At 31.2% G+C, this 17,173-nt stretch overlaps 2 protein-coding genes across 3 annotated transcripts; both read left to right on the top strand.

Annotated features, from left to right (window-relative positions):
* Positions 1-458: 458 nt before the first annotated feature.
* On the top strand, positions 459-8,476 carry LOC129003845 (elongation of very long chain fatty acids protein 7-like). Its single transcript, XM_054432170.1, has 7 exons — positions 459-800; positions 1,751-1,938; positions 2,982-3,083; positions 3,608-3,664; positions 6,144-6,249; positions 7,402-7,535; positions 8,290-8,476. Exons 1-7 carry the CDS (start codon positions 725-727, stop codon positions 8,473-8,475), a joined length of 849 nt encoding a protein of 282 aa, XP_054288145.1. The 5' UTR covers positions 459-724; the 3' UTR covers position 8,476.
* A 1,854-nt stretch (positions 8,477-10,330) lies between these two features.
* Positions 10,331-16,475, top strand: LOC129002784 (elongation of very long chain fatty acids protein 7-like). Of its 2 annotated transcripts, XM_054430835.1 has the most exons (7): positions 10,331-10,477; positions 12,681-12,871; positions 13,279-13,368; positions 13,927-13,983; positions 14,677-14,782; positions 15,558-15,694; positions 16,228-16,475. In XM_054430835.1, the coding sequence occupies exons 1-7, from the start codon at positions 10,417-10,419 to the stop codon at positions 16,414-16,416; spliced, it is 831 nt and encodes a 276-aa protein (XP_054286810.1). In that variant the 5' UTR covers positions 10,331-10,416; the 3' UTR covers positions 16,417-16,475. The 2 variants fall into 2 exon arrangements, with proteins under 2 accessions (XP_054286810.1, XP_054286811.1); XM_054430836.1 differs by lacking the exon at positions 13,279-13,368.
* The last annotated feature ends 698 nt before the right edge of the window (positions 16,476-17,173 follow it).

The raw sequence follows: 17,173 nt of genomic DNA, 5'->3' as shown, positions 1-17,173 counted from the left end.
GAGTATATTTATCCTAGGGTTATGGATGTTTCTTCGATCATAAGGGAGTATGTTTATCCTAGGGATATGGATTTGTGTTTGATCACAAGGGAATATGGCAATACTACCCAATAAAATGTTAATCTTATATAAAGTATAAGGGATAGTAAATAAAATATTTGAAAACCTGACTATTTTCAAACGGAAATAGTTACAAAAATCACTAAAAATAAAACCACTTGCTGATGGGTAAATTTTCCAAGGAAGTTTTAAAAAGGCAAATTTTGTTAAGTTGTTATTGTTAAGTTTCCACCAAGTGGTGGGTACAGTATCAGTTTGTTAGTTGCTGTGCTCGTTAAGAAGAGTTTCAAAGCTCACAAATTAGTTTCCGAGGTCTTTTGCATTATCATACAATTCAATAGCCTTGCTTACGTTTGACCTTAACTCGAACACATTGTTTTACTCTTCGTTTTCACTTCAACCGTTCTATCGAATTGCGTTAATTGTTATTTGAAACTAACTAATCATGTAATTAGGTTCGTGAAGCAAAATAATCATTAACTCTAATTGAAGAAAATGTTTGTGTAACGTGATTTTGAAAACCTTGTGAACTGTGGTGGATTCATAGATATCATTGAAATACATGGTTATTAGTGTGTTATAATAGTATGGTTCAAAAGTGATGTTGCCTCTTTAATACGTCTAATTGATTAGCGTTACAGTAACGTTTATCGTTTAAAGCAAAATGACAGTAGAAGTGGAATACATGATTCAAAATGATAATCTTACAGACGAATTTTATTCAAATTTGATTGATCCTGGTGAGTACAGTAAATTAGTATATCGTATATTTTAATACTACATTTTATGCATACCTATTAATACTGTGTTTTTATTTGGGTAAGATTGCGTTTAGGAGATGGTACCCTTTCTTTGACATACTCAAATGACCACCAAATATTAGGGATATTAAATAATTATGTAAGAATTGTTTAAATGTTGTTTACGATTTACTTGAAATTTAGTTTTTGACTTTATTTGGGTATTTTGCAGTACAATATGTGTAGTTACAACTAATTTCATTAAAAGCTTATGAGAAAATAGTTACTAATGTTTTATATGTTAAACATGTTCTATACACACAACCATTTCAAACTTCCCAATAATGAAAGGATATTTTTTACCTGATAAAAATTAAAATACCTTATAAAGTAGTTGAGGTAAAGTAAAAATCAAACATAGTATTTTAAAAGTCAGTTCTCAAATTTTCCTTCGGCTATGAAGCATTAGATGTTATTAATATTTAAATGTGAAATCAATTTTAAATATTACTTTTTTATGAGACAACTTCTCATAGAACGAATATTTAATGTGGTTAAGGGTGAAGAAAGTGTACTTAGAGGTATTTCCGTAAAAAACTGGTATATTTATTATATATGTTATTGGCCTATTTACTATTTTATTAGTTACTATTTGAATTCAATGACTTCAATAAACTCATGGTTCTGTAAGTAACATACCCAAACAATATTCTGTGCAATGTTTTGTGGCATTAATTATTATTTTTTTTTTAATATCAATTTGAATGCCAATTACTGTCGTTAATTACTAACATAACAAAAGCCTTTACTGAAATTATCTTCAAACAAATATTTTTAACAGTTAATTAAAACGTTTTCAGAAATACTATTTGTTTACACACTAATGAGTATGTGTAGTTTACAAAACAGTTAACAGTAGCTTATTAATTATGATTTAATTGATTTTTCAGATCGGTTAATGGAAACATGGATTCTGTTCAGCACTCCTGTTCTTATCATCACTCTCATTTCCTATTTTTTATTTGTATTTAAGTTAGGGCCAATGTACATGGAAAAGAGAAGCCCATACAAGCTAAAGACTGTGATGCGATTGTACAATGTCGTTCAAATAATTTATAACTCAACTATAGTTTACAACGTAAGTCATACTTTGATACTTTATTCCACCTCAGAGTGTTGTCGGTTGATTTACTTATCAACTATTGTCCGTCTTTTAAGATTACTACCATAAAAAAATCACATTAAAATTCGACTTACCAAAGCCTAAATATAAGGTTTTGTTTGAGTCATGAATACTTATTAGAATTCGCTAAATGTGACTGGGCTAAATTCAACTTAGCCTCTTTTTATTTTGGAACGGGTTACAAATGTATTTAATCTAATCAGACGTCTATTTCATAACAGTGTGTTTAGAAAAAAATGTTCATTCCATTACAAGAAAAACGTTATTAAATGGAGGAAGCAAGTTCGGAACATTTTTTTCTTAGTTTTTAATTGTTAAGCCTTTACGTGTAATAATAAGTATTTTCCGAAAAAAATGTTTTTACAGCTTAGTGAGCTGTATCTAAACCAAGCAGTAAATAACCATCAGCTTACTATATTTCGGAGTGCAACAATTTCAAACAGTTTTTCCCTTGAGTTTATTTAGAAAAAAGTCCCAACAGGCTTATTTATTTTTTAGAAAGTAAATTTTTACAGCAGGTTTAGAAGTACAGAATGGTCTATGATCTACTTAGGACTATCAGAAATTAAAATTATTCAACATTCGAAATTTTAAAACACATGACTTTATTATTGCATGTAAAAATTTCAAAAATATTTAAAACTTTTAAGCTGATATTTTGTACCAGATTGAGATACACACACCCCAATAGGTTAAATTATTCTGACTATTTAAAAAACCTTTTGAATGACGTTTAATATCTTGTTTGCAATTAATTGACATTTGCATATTGATCGACAAATTTGACTATTTTGCCAAATCATTATACTTTATGTAATAACAAAGGTTATCTGAGTTTGTTTTGCCAAATAACCTCATTACAAACTAAATACTGAATATTCAATTCACTTTCCCTACACTTTGGTCTTTGTGGAATACTTTTATAATTTACAATGTTAACAGTTACTCGAGTATGAGCATATTTATAAATGGTCTTTTTATTGTATGGGTTTGTGTAGTTTTTAGTGCCTCAAGTGGGGGTTATGCCTCTGCCATTCCTGACACGAATAAGCTGTTCAGTGCCAAAGCCCTTCGAAGGCCTAGACTACCTCAAGAGTTTGGTAAGTGACTAAGTTTATATTATACTATAAACTCAAGAAACTTTTGAAGTGACAGAAACGTGACTAGTGTCGTGAAATAATACCAATTATCTTTACTATTAATCGATCGCTGGTACTAGCTTAGAAATTTATGAAACATCACCATATTTGATTGCACAATTAAACATAAATATTCGTTGTTATACTGAAACAGATTTCTACAATGAAGTAAACTTCAATTCCCATGAATGACCTGGAATAAAATAAATGAAGGTTCTATGAAGTTACACTGCCAAGTTAAGATAAAAATCAATATTTGTGCTGGTAATCTAGGATCAAAAACTATCTTATTACTTTTAGGGGGTTCTCTATAACATTCTTTACACCAGTCGTGCCTAACTCATTTAAAATTACTTCATGGTATACATCTACAATCGAGATATATGAAATACCATAAACTAGTCGTGTTATTATAATAATTGTCTTAACACAAACATTCATATTACCTTTGGCTCATTGGTTTATGATTTACTTTATTGTTATAGTACATATACGGAGCATGGCACTTTCAAATGTTGAAGAACCTGGATTTACTTGATACGGTAAGTATATGAAATCTTTACCACTTTATGTTGTAACTTCTTAGTGTATGGGATAGTTGAATGCATCTTCAAGCATCTATAGTTTATTATAAGGTTCACAATGTCAATAATCAGAGTTTGGTTACCAAATACATACAAATCCACCTGACCCAGTATTTAAAAAGGAATACAGTATAAAGCAATACAGAATACTACTTTTGTTTCTCGTTTATTACTATTCATTGTCACCCTTGGTTGGAATATATTATTGATCGAATAAAAGGATCACCGGTACTTTCCTGTTAAAGGGAACATTCATTATTATCGATGATTTTTCTCGATATATCGATAGTAACAAATTGAAACATATCAGCTGACAACTACGCGATAAATATTGTTCAGTATCAACAAACAACAATGAAATAAAACTGTTCGAAAAAAAAAATAACCTAACATAACTAACCAAACTTGCATTTACAAATTCCGTGTTTAACTTGCCTTTTCTATTATCAAACCCAAACGGCATTTTTAAATGGTCCAGCAAGTTTGGTTGGTTATGTTAGGTTAGCTTAGAATATTTTAGCCTAAACAAGATCAGTTAGTTGTTGTCAATTTGTAATGGATCGGAAAATAAAAAAATCGATATATCGAGAAAAATCATCGATAATAATGAATGTTCCCTTTAACAGGAAAGTACCGGATCACCTTACCAAACCACAGTATGACAACTAGTTTCTTTCCTTAGAACTTCGTCAAGTCATTGTATGCAACCACATCATCAATGTATTAATACATTGAGGTTTGTCAAAAGATTCTTTTAAATTATGTCAAAATCACAATAATCGAAACTTGTTATGTTGATCAAATAATTAAAATAAATATAAAGTGATAAAACTGGTTGAAACGGTAAAGGCTGGCCAGCGCTGTCTTATCACTGTCTCTGACTAAATCAAACATCCTTATTCTAAACATATGTTCTAGTTTATCCCCTTAATGGCACATCTTAATCTGTTAATCAGTCACCCTTAACATCATCTAATTAGACGCGGTTGTGATTTGAGAAAATTTTATTGTCCAAAAAGAGTCAGGTCGGGTGTAAATATCCAAGCTACTAGCTCAAGTCCCTAAATTAACAAAACAATTAATTAATATGCTGCAAATATTATCTTTAATAAACTTATATCACTCACTCCCTCCTGAGATCATCTTTTTACCAAGGTGAATTTTAGCCATGCCAAAAAAGCTTAGATTTTTATCTGCCGTCTGCATAATTTTCGAAGGCTTCTACACTCTTTATGGCTGCTTTGACCTGGTCCTACCATTTATTTTGGTATCCCATTAGATCACCTTCATTCTGCATAAAATTAACTCATTTCCTTCAATCACGATTTTCTCCTCCTTCTTTACACATGCCCAACTGATCTTTTTATTTTAATCCTTACCTCACTTACCAATCAATAATGTTAAAGCAATAACATTTAGGCAATAATTATTTATAAGCTGAAACCCTGTGCGTAGACTCATTAATCAGTGACTTGCTTAACCCGTTCAGCATATAATAAGAATATAAAAAATTGTAATAAAACTTGTGAGAAAAATTTAGATGAAACCAGTATATTCACAATTATAAAACACAGTAAGGAACTAAAGCAAATTTGCTGAGTGAATGACACAAGACAGAAGTGCTAGAGGCCACTGACATTTGATATTTGAGTAAGTCATTTATGTTGGGTTAACTCTGCTTGTACTGTGTTGTAATATGTTTTCTCTTCACCCCTTAATCATACGTGTTCCGTTATATCTTCCATAAGAATTGGTTTCAAAAAACTACTATTAAGTAAAATAGTTTTTTTTATCACTATGGCTAAAGGTGATGCCTGCGTGGTGAACTAGATGTTTCTTCATATTGCATAATCAATTAACAAACCAAGTTAGTAAACGAAACTACTGTTAACGTAAAGACAACCTCTCAAACGACTTCCAGTTTGTTTTCAATTCTGTTAATGTTATTAAGCAGTTGCTTAGTAGTGATACAATCATTTTCGTTTATTACGATTATGTTACTATACATTATACTATTGATACGTCGAACTATTTACAATAATACAACTGATGATCTTAACCCAACAATTAAATCGATGAATAATTTCGATCCAAGTAATTGCTACAATTGAAATTGACAACTGTTTATTACAGCTGATTTTTACTCTCTACGGAGTACAAATGCTACTTTAGACCCACAATGCATGTATAAAAAACGTTTGTTTTTGGTGAAGTATAAGAAAACTTTATTATTTCCGTTTATAAACACTTCTTAAATTAATATAGCCGCATATTGATTTTTCAACATACACAGAAAACGAATGTTTTATGTATTATATCCGTGTGTTAACCATTTGAAAATATATTTGTCACTGTCCTATAAATAAAATACACATGCTATGGTTGTATTAGTTACTTTATTAGATATTCCATTAAATTAATCTGTGGTGTGAAATAGGTATTCATGGTGTTGCGAAAGAAGAATTCACATATAACATTCCTCCACGTGTATCACCACGCAGCCATGGTGTTCTTCCCTTGGTTCTCACTGAGGTTCATTAAAGGTAAATGATTATATGACACCGAGCTATTATGATACAGCTGCATTATGCTCGATACATTATAATGTATCATGCCAATATTTTTTATAGGTTTTGTAAAGGTAGATTAAGCAGCTTATTAATTTTAAATTATTCCTTTGTTTCTTGATTTTCAATTATAAAAGCTTTAAAGTCTAGTGAAATATTTTAATTATAATAACAAAAATATCTGATCACGCTAGAAAATAAACATAGACAAATGTTATAAAAGTTAATATTCTTAACATTATAGGATTATAAATTTGAAATAAAAACTTCACCAATATTTTCAGAATTTTTTTTCATGAGGCCTTTTGCCAGCTATAAGACATCAGACACATCACAAAACTGAAGGTTATGTTTATGTTTAAAAATAATGATAAATTTTAAAGAATGTAACATATGGGTAGTTGAAAATAAAAATTATTCTGTTAAATACTTTTAGCTAAAATAAAAAATATATTTGTATACAAATGAAATATGAAGTAGAATTAACTTATAACTTTATAAATTTAGAATTTAGTATTGTTACATTTTGAATTGGACCATTACCATTATTTACTAAATTGTCCATTTTATTTATAAATAATAATTCCCATGCATTTTAGTCAATTGGATTTTGTTATATTTTTTAGTAATTTAGTATTTTTGATTGATATTTTGTGGTCCGTTTCTAAACAATGTTTTGCTATTGCTGATTGTTCAGGTCTGTTGTGTGCTATGTGAGAAGTGTGTTCTTCAAATCTAGTTTTACATTTCTTTTTGTTTGTCCAACATACTTCATCTCACAACTGTCACACTGAATTTGATAAATGCCAGATTTTGTTGTGTTTTTTCATTATTACTTTTTGGATTTCCAAAAGGATCTTTTTAATTTTGTTTTTCGCCTTAAATGAAACCATGAATTCAGCATTTTTCTGAAACGTTTTCTTGATGTCTTTATATTGTTTAGTATAGGTAGTACTTACCCATTTAGTCTTTACTTTGATTGGTTCCAGTAGTTAATAATCGTACAAACACAGATTTAAAGTTATTGACTGATACAACCCATATGAATACTGGTATTTAATCTAGTCTTTATTACGAACTGGCGTTTAAATTAAAACAATATTTGCATTTTTTTATCGTATTTTCCAGCATCCCAGGGATCCATTCCAGTATTTATAAATTTGATTGTGCATGCAATCATGTACAGTTACTACTTTTTGACAACATTCAAAGCCTTCAAGAAATATCTGTGGTGGAAACATCACCTAACCAAACTGCAGTTGGTAAGTTTATCATTGTCTGGCAGTTATTTCAATCTTTTTGTATTCAACAATTTTATTGTAGTTAATTAAATTTAAAATAAATATAAACAACCTTTGATGACGGATATAGCGATTTTGTTGTTAGAAAGCAAAATTTTATAGATTATTTTAAGGTAACATTTAAACAATTGTTCACGTAGTTGAAGTTTGTTTATTTTTTAATGTTGCCTTGCTAAAATCTCACTTTCATGGAGGAAATGATTATACAGTACATATTGATTTCACCGGTATCACAAAAGGTTTCCTGAAAAACAATATTAACTGCATTTTAAGCCAAGTGGTTATAGTGCTAGTATATATTAGTAATCGGGGATAGCTGGTCTAATGGTTAGAGCGCGGGACTTTGGTCCCTGAGGTCCCGGGTTCAAATCCCGCCAAGTCACCAATGGATTTGATCTAAGTGATAATGCCTCACTCAATCCCTATGTCCTGCCTGAAGTAATGAGAAACCTTTCCCCGGGCTCTTGCCTAGTGACCTAGGACAAAAAATATATAGTAATAATCAAAAAGTCACTAGATTAGATACTGAGAAAAGTCAGTATCTTTTTGATATTTTTAAAACACGACCCAGCTGTCCCTGATCATTGGGCATGTATAAAATGGTCTAGGCTAATGAAACAACTGGTATTAGTCAGTAAAGGTCCAAAAGGCAACTCATTTTACACTCATAATGGTAATTTCAGCTTGTATAGGCCTATAATGTTTGTACGTTCAGTTCCAGTTCGTAGTCATCCTGGCCTACATCAGTATTCTGTACTACAAACAGTGTCCTATCTCTCGCTCCTTCACCTACATATGGCTGGCCAACGTGTTTTTTATTCTCTGTCTGTTTCTTAACTTTTACATAAAGTCGTACATCGTAAAAGGATCTGATGTGAAAAATAAAGATAAGGTGACCTGATGGACGGGTTTTGTTATTTATTTCCAAACAAATCTCCCTAGTTTAACTGTTTTGGTAGGAAATAGTACAAAAAATAACAAATTGATTATTTATTGAAACCTGTAATAGCCTGTGGCCTAAACATAACCGTTGTACATGATATTCTTTAGTTATTTTTCTAATGTACTCTTGGTGATAAAGCATAGGCTTACAGTAATTATCGGTGTAAATAGTGCGCAAAGTGGCACTTAGCTGGACTCGAGAAACTTTCCACACTTGTCTTGGAGTCATGCGTTAAATTCTCTCTCGAGTGCTGCCAAGAGACTTTGCGCTCGTGTTATCCATTATATTTTTCACACAGCTACTATAAAGCATAAATAATGGGTAATCGTATGTATATATTAGTTAACTGTTACTATGCAATTTCACAAATTAACAAATTTAAACCAAAAAGAAATTGTCACACAATAAAATTAAAACCTTAATGAAATTGTTTCACAAATGTGCAAATAACACGCTTAAAATATTTTCACAAACATAATGAGTCATAGCCTTGATATTATTGTTGGTTTGTAATGCACAGCCCCAGCTGATCAATTTTGCTATGTTGCAAACTTATTTTTAAGTATACACGTATAACGTGCCTAATACAAGCACACTATGTTGTGTTGTTTGGTTCAAATACTGGAGTGCAGCAAAGTAAAATGAGTTCAACAAAGTGGAATGAGTGCGGCAAAGTAAGTAAATGCAGGATTAAGCTAATTTGCGTCCTATCAGTGCAAGAAAGCCCCTTTTGTCAGAAATACAATGCTGTGATATACGGTGCTATACAATGTATTTTGTTTCGGCAATCAACGATTTGATTTGATAACTGTAGGAAAAGGTTATTGTTTGAACAGGGCACGTGAATTATACAGGGTGTCCTGTAACAACCAAACACTTATATTTAGCATTCAAAAATTCCAATTCCAATAAAACATGACCAAAGTCAAAATATAGATAAAAAAGGTGAAATACCAGGATTTTTACTCGTAAAACAAGTCTCAATGAGGTGTAACTAGCCTTATCTGCCGAATTTTACAACAAAAATTGTTGATTATTCTGCTGTTTGTTATATCATCATTTTTTACCGTTGTATCGCTTGAAAGGAAATGTTGCGTGCTAAATGAAGATGTTCTTAAAAATTTTCTTAAAGTTAGCAATTTTTTTAAAATTTAAGTTATGAAAATAAAATGGAAAAATCTTACTCTAACAGTAAAATTCTTTTTCTTAACTTTTTTTGATAAGTTTTTTGCAAATAACGCATTGTTATTTTAAATCTAATGTTAAATTTAATACAGACATATTTAACAGTTTTAGAGATATAATTGAATATAAAAGATTGCGGATATCTTGCTAACGAAGGATTCCATAAAGCAATATAGACCTTTATTTTCGTTTTGTTATAACCAATAAAACCAGTTTCCCGATCAACGCAGCACCATGGTTTTCTTTAGCGATGTACACCATATCGTAGTGGCATTTCACTGGCGTTATATAAACGCTCAGATTGGTGTTCCGTTTGTAAAGTATTTTAAGACCTTGCTGAATTATTGGTCTGTAAATAAATGTAAAGTTTCTGTAAGTTTTTCTTTGGTTAATGGAAATTTGCTTACTGTAGTTCCTTGTATGTATTATAACGTGCAACTGTTATAAACAACCGCCAAGGAATTGCAGCTGTGCTAATTACATTATTATTGTTGCATAGTAATAGCATATAACTGGATTTCTATGTCCAGCTGATTGTTTTTATTTATTTGGTTTTTGTCTCAACACTTATGAGTAGAAAAACCTGTTTAGGATCTTAGCCAATACAGCATCGTAGTTGCGACTTACATGGTACGGAGTCTACAGAGTTATACAACTACTGCTAACTCTCAAGTGTTCTTCTGTTAGAATCAAGTTGTGTTTAGTGGTTCAGAAATGGCTCTTTCCAATTTTTCGTCAACTGGTTCCGAGGATTTTTACAAAATGGTGGACAAAGGTAAGTTTATTAAACGGTTTTGAAATTTCAAGAATTATTTACGGCTTGTTATATTAACTTTTTCCAAGTTTATATTAACTTTACAAATTTGCCCTTTCTAAATATCTTTTTTCATAAGCTTCAAAAAACTTTTAAGATTAAGTTATAAAATCTCGAAACTTTTTATTATCTTAATGTAGATCAGTAACATAGATTGACAAAGGAAATTATTGTTATTGACAAAAGTGCCTGCATATGCTTTATTATTGTTGTCTAGCAACTAAAGTAAACGTTATTTCTTAAGTATTTGAGAAATTTAAAACATTAAACGTAAACGCCCCTTATCTGGAGAATCATCAATCATGCATTTGAAACAAGAAAGAAATTACAAAAAAGCTTATAGAATTTTATTTTTTTATTTTACGATATAGAGTACTACAGGATTGATATAGGGCTCAAAATAACTGTTTGTGTTTTAAAGATATGCTAGCTTAAGGTACTTGTGTTTAAAGGCCACTTGTGACGTTTCATATTAAACCGTTGATTTAGGAATACCGAAGTAGTGATTTTATCTACGAGGACTAGCTGTACCTAATTCCTTTTGACCAGAGCATAGATTCTTCTCCCAGAATCTCTTGATACTGTAATAAAACATAAAATATGCTATAATTTACAATAGGCTGTCTTTTCAGTTTGGTTTGGTTCGGTTCAAAGTTGACTTATTTGACATAAATTAATTCATTCTACTAGGCGTACTTTGTTGGTGGCCGAGTTCATTTTGATTTCTAATCTTAGTTCTATAACTAGCTACAACTTAAAAACTATATTGGAATGATAAATTCTATCCGTAGTAAAAGGTAACACCAAGGAGTATAGTAATTGAATCATTTGAATAATTTGTTTTTACGACGCTAAAAATTATTAAGTCAATAAAAATTACTCATACGTACTTTTATTCTTATCTATTAAAGTAATATGTCGTTAAAAACGTTAACATCATATCTATCCTACGATAAAAAGTACTTTGTATTAAACTTATAAAAAAAGTTTACTTTTGCTTGCCTACCAAAAACTTAAAATTTCTTTCTAATGAACGTCCATGATCAACAATTTAAAACTAAGCGACTCTTTTTACACCTTATACTCAAATAGAGAATGTTATTTCTTGTCTTTAGATTGCAAGGTACAATCCTGCATACTTTGAGTTGATATAAGCAATCTCATAGCAATATCTCACAAACAATATGAATAGCCTGAAGACATGAAGCCACGCTATTTTCAATCGTGACGACTCAAAGTACCTTTATACATTTGATTTCACTTTCATTTTAAACAGAATGATATAGTAACCAAAAATAAATGGAGGAAAAACCAAATATTTTCCTTTTAGTTAAGTCACACACATAGCAGTGTTTAATCCATCTTGAACGTAAACTGTAATCCTGTTAATTTGGTTCGTTTATCAATATGCAATATACAGTTAACGCACATTTTAATAACAGTTCATAATATGCTACTTGTAAAAAAAATAACTACATCCAATTGAATATTACTGTATTCCTTGCAAATATTACCACATATATTTTATTTAAAATATAAAGGGTATTAAAATAACAATTGGCAATATTCCCGTGTTTTGCTATGGGAGAGAATGACATGATTCTTCAGATATTCTGTATGAAATGGTTATAAATCTCTAAATTATTTTTAAATGCAAACTTAATTTTACCGCTTGGTTTATTATTCATTTTCTTTTAATTCAGGTATAGGGCTCAAATTTCCTAGACCTAGACAACATAGTAGAAGTGGTGCTGATGCGTGTTTAAAAAAACACCAAACAAATAATTCAATTTAATAAGAGGTTACTTAAACTGTACAAGTTTTTACTTTGAGAACCGTGCTTATATTTTAATTCAGTACATCCAAAAGAGTCTTACGGCATACCAATCAGCAATGAAACCAAATACTTGTTATCGGTGTTACATAAATAAGAGGTGTCTTACAAAATTTGTCGATTTAGACAAGCCTCTTGACTTTCATTTCATTGTATGAAGCAAAAACTATATGCACAATTACAAAACCTTTACTGCCTTTCATTATAAAACAAAACCCTACCATCCCTAAAATCAACACATTTCAGTAATGAAAAAAAAACAAAAAAAAAACAGCAATACAATTATTTTGGAACAGTCAATCAGAATCTAATACTAGAGGATTTTTTCAGAGAGTATTACCCAGAACTGGACACTAACCCACTCTCCGATCCCTGTATCGTTGTCTATACTTGTTTACCTATTGATTGTGGTACATTTTGGACCAAAGATCATGGCCTCGAGGAAACCTTATTATCTCAAGACCTTCATGAGAGTCTACAATATCATACAGATAGTTTACAACGCATTCGTCCTGTCCCAGGTAAGAAAAACACTGATGTTAATAATGGACGTATGGTAAGAAGTTATTTCATGAAAAAATAACCGTCGAATCAAATCAATTAATTTACATATCAGACACTCGTGTTAGAGAAAGTGCTAACGTACACGTGCTAATGATGTGAGGTACTTGCCGTACAGTATAGAGCCTCTGCTAGATCTATCTTCGTCTTTGAGACAACAGCACCACCTAGGTCCATATTTTAAGCTGGGCATAGTTAAAGGATGTTAGTAGAATGGAGTGAGATAATCACATCAGCACTCTATTACTTATACATTCGATGTTTCCTTAGAATTGGTGCACCGCTGACTTTTTCTAGTATTATTATAAAACGGTTTTTACTATTTGATACGTTCTGTGCGGTTTAAAAGCAGAAGTGTATGTTACAGGTGTTTGTAACGCCAGGAGCAGTAGAGTATTTACTGGAACACAGTTGTCGTGTCGACGACCCCGACAATATCAAACATCTCAGACACACAGTGAGTTTTTATCACACACTCAACATCAACAATATCAATATCTAACGTCAACAATTGTTGGAAATGTTAAGTTGAAATTTACGTTTATTGTCTGAAATTCCGAAATACAAGAAACTTCAGAAAGAAGTGACATGATTTGATTAAGTTTAGGGCTTGTTTCCACTATTAACTTAATACTGTAATAATACTGTATATTCTTTCTGGGATGTAAAGGTTTTAATTACTTTTAAAATGTTAGTCTTCATAAGGGGATAGGTAGTCGTAGGTAGGAGCATACTTAGACCAAATCATCTGGCAAGTTCTTCATTTTAAAGGCCATCGTATCTTAGTAGAACTTCTACTATTCGTCAAACAAATTTGTGTTTGTGCTTTGGTTTTGCCAATTCTGAGATCCTCCACCTACACCAAACGAGGGCCATATTCTTCCAGTGGAGATGCTCAAAATTGTGTCATTGTATTTCTTCACTGTCAAACTATCAGGATTGTAGCAAAATAAAATATACGATAAGCTGTGGAATGTAACATGTTTATCTTCATTTTCATGTGGTTTTGTTTTAGTTCCTTTACTGTTCTTGGCATTACTTTGTTTTGAAACTTCTGGACTTATTTGACACGGTAAGTTCCTAAGTATACCACTTAAATACATCGCAATCTTTAACATTGTTATCATTGGTATGTAAATTCTTATCAATTTCTATTGTAAAGGTATGATAAACTGTTCCAAGCGGCTGATATGCCAACGAACATTTACTAGTTGTTGACCAACTAAGTAAAGCACAGTAATGATCGTAAATAATTCAAATTAACACCTATATATTTTATATCGACGTAAAACATAGTTATTTTTAATTTACAGTAAATAAGGCACTTGCAACTCGTCTTGGTAACCTAGTTAGTATAACCGGTTCTGTTTAAATCAAGGTACCTGGTTACTGTCTAAATGAACCAGTGCAGTTTAAGCTGCTACAACTATTTTGTGCTGTAATTTGAACATATTGTCAAGTTAGATTGCCAGCTATGGTATTTACGAATTCCAATTGTTTGAGTTTGTCATGGGAAAATTAACCCTTGTAAAAGAAGTAACTTTTAGTGTTATTGTGGTGTTATTCTACATCAATAATAACAGGGATGTATGTTATAACAGTAATAATTTGAATTGTAACAATCCACATTGAATTAGAAATAGATTTACGTACAGGAAATCAGTTTAACAAAATGAAAGAAAAAGGAGGTTTCCGTAATGTATGTTTAAGGAAGATAGTTTGTTTATTCAATGCCAGCATAGCTTACCATTCGTTATTGTTGCAGGTGTTTATGGTTTTACGCAAGAAGAACACACATATAACATTTCTACACATTTACCACCACTGCGCTATGGTTGTTTTTACTTGGTACAGTAATAAATACATTAAAGGTAAGTTTCCTCAACCATACCTTTTCATAAGTAGTTTATATAGTTGTAAGACTGTTTTATATAGATGTAAGTATATAACTACATAGTCCCGTCATCCAGCTACTTGGAAGTCACGAATTGTGGATATTTGTAGGCATGATCTGTGGATGCGATACTCCTTGGTGTGGAGTAGCACAATTAGTACTACGACTTTCCGCAGTCTTATCATGATAATTAGACCAATTCGTAAATTACGAGTCAAAAATGTGTTTCGGATTCCACTATAAACTGTAGGTACCTAAGTTGCCATCGGCTGTATGGGCTATTAATTAACATTCGTGTCTAAGAAACATGTCGGCCTTAGTCACTAACAAGATTGAGCCACTCAAAAATGAGCAAAAATTATCTGATTTTGATGAAATTTTGTACAAACGTGTAAACCTATGTTTATAAGAACGAGGGTTTTATGGGGTAAAAATTGATTTTCCCATTTTTGATCCTAAAAACACAAAATTTAATAATTTCTCTTCAAACAATTTTGTAGAGCTTAAAAAAGATATACTTTTGTATATTGATGCGTTGGAAAATTCGCTAAAACACACCTTAATATCATCCCTGTAGCAGCAAACCTAAGTAATCAATAACATTAATGTCATTTAAATAGTATTTACATCTAAAGATTTTTAGGAAATGCTTTTGTAGATATCCAGCCAGGTAAATGGAAATTCACTTAGTCTGTAGGATTGCTGTGGCGTGTGTATTACATTTTAGTTTTAATTGTTCGTCACATTTACAGCTCAGCAAGCGACAATACCAGCACTGATTAACACGGCAGTTCACTGCGTCATGTATTTCTATTACTTTCTCGCTACATTTGGCCCTGGGATGCAAAAACAGCTCTGGTGGAAGAAATATCTTACTACACTCCAACTGGTTTGTATCAATTGTTTAATCATTTATTCAATCAATTCGACTGACACTGGTAAAATAATACGATTTCATAGGTATTCTACATTTAAATGACAGTTTCCAAGAAAAGAGAAATATCACAAAATAAATAAGTATGTTTTCCTATTTATTACATGTATTTCGAACTTTGAACTTATTTCTTTTTTTTATTTATTTATTTTTTTTGTATTATTTTATTTTGAACTTATTTATTTGAGTGGGTTCGGATCCTGGTCACTGCCACTATCTTTTATCAGTACAGTTCACCTTTGTACTGTACCGGCTCACCCCTTGCTTTGCTGGATACGTTCCACGCACAGATCTGTAGTCTATGTGGACGGGCAAATGCAAGGTTAAAAGAGGCCGCCAACCTCTTAAAAAAAAATTCTAAAACACCATAAATTGATAGTCAAATGACAAATGACATCTGAGACTATGTGGTTACCCAGACATATTATATTTGTATTTCAATATTTAAGCTAGTATTATAATATTGATAAGTAATAAACAATCCACAGGGACAGTTTGCAGTAGTGATCCTGTATCTGTGGCTTCTGTACCACCAGGACTGTCAAGTGTCACAGGACTTCAATGTCATTTGGATCATCAACGTAGCCGTGATTGCAGCCTTCTTCGTCAACTTCTACATCCAAACATACATTGTAAAGCCTCAGTCTCAACTACGGTGTAAAACAAAGAAACAGTAAACGCTTAGTTTGAATATAGTTAAAAACATAACATTTACATTATACTTTATTTTTGTATATATAAAAAAACTACTCAAGACTTTTGGACATCGTGTACACACGTTGATAATAAATATATAACAAAACCTGTTATCTGCAGAAATTTTTTAGTTATGGACTGGTTTCAACGATGACTCAGGTGAAAAATAAAACCAATAAAACAAAACTGATAATAAATATCAGAATTGGTATCTAGTGTTATAAATGTATATATAGGGGTATTACAAACATAACAACAATGACAATTATGATCGAAACCAAGAATAACAGTTGATTTTTATATTGTATTTTGTATCTAGCTTCAACATATTTTTCTTAAGGCTAATGAAGACGAGCGTTTTAAGGTTTCTGAGAAGGCCATTATGTAATAATGGCTCATTTTTCTATTGAGCCTCAGCTTCCGGAAGTGAAGCTATGGTTTATAAGTGAATGTTTCGAGACATCATCAAAATTCCATATCATATAACTTAAGTAACTGATATCCCTGAGTGTGAGTCTGGTTTAATCCAGATATTTTTACTTAGTTAATTAAAGATAAAATCAATGAAACAAATCTGAGAAAATATTTGAATTGGCTTATTAATTGATTTCATTTCATCTCAATGTGTTCCGTTAAAATGGTCAGGATTTTGTACTGCTATAAAGTTTTTGTAACACAACTAAAAACTGTTTAAGCTATTGCTTTAAGCTTCCATTACGCAATTGCATGTGTCATTTA

This window comes from Macrosteles quadrilineatus, unplaced genomic scaffold, assembly GCF_028750875.1.
Source record: "Macrosteles quadrilineatus isolate MER2022 unplaced genomic scaffold, UCM_ALF_1.0 Scaffold_9__3_contigs__length_116548681, whole genome shotgun sequence".
Classification (NCBI taxonomy): Eukaryota; Metazoa; Arthropoda; class Insecta; order Hemiptera; family Cicadellidae; genus Macrosteles; species Macrosteles quadrilineatus.
This window is presented reverse-complemented; position numbering and strand designations above follow the sequence as displayed.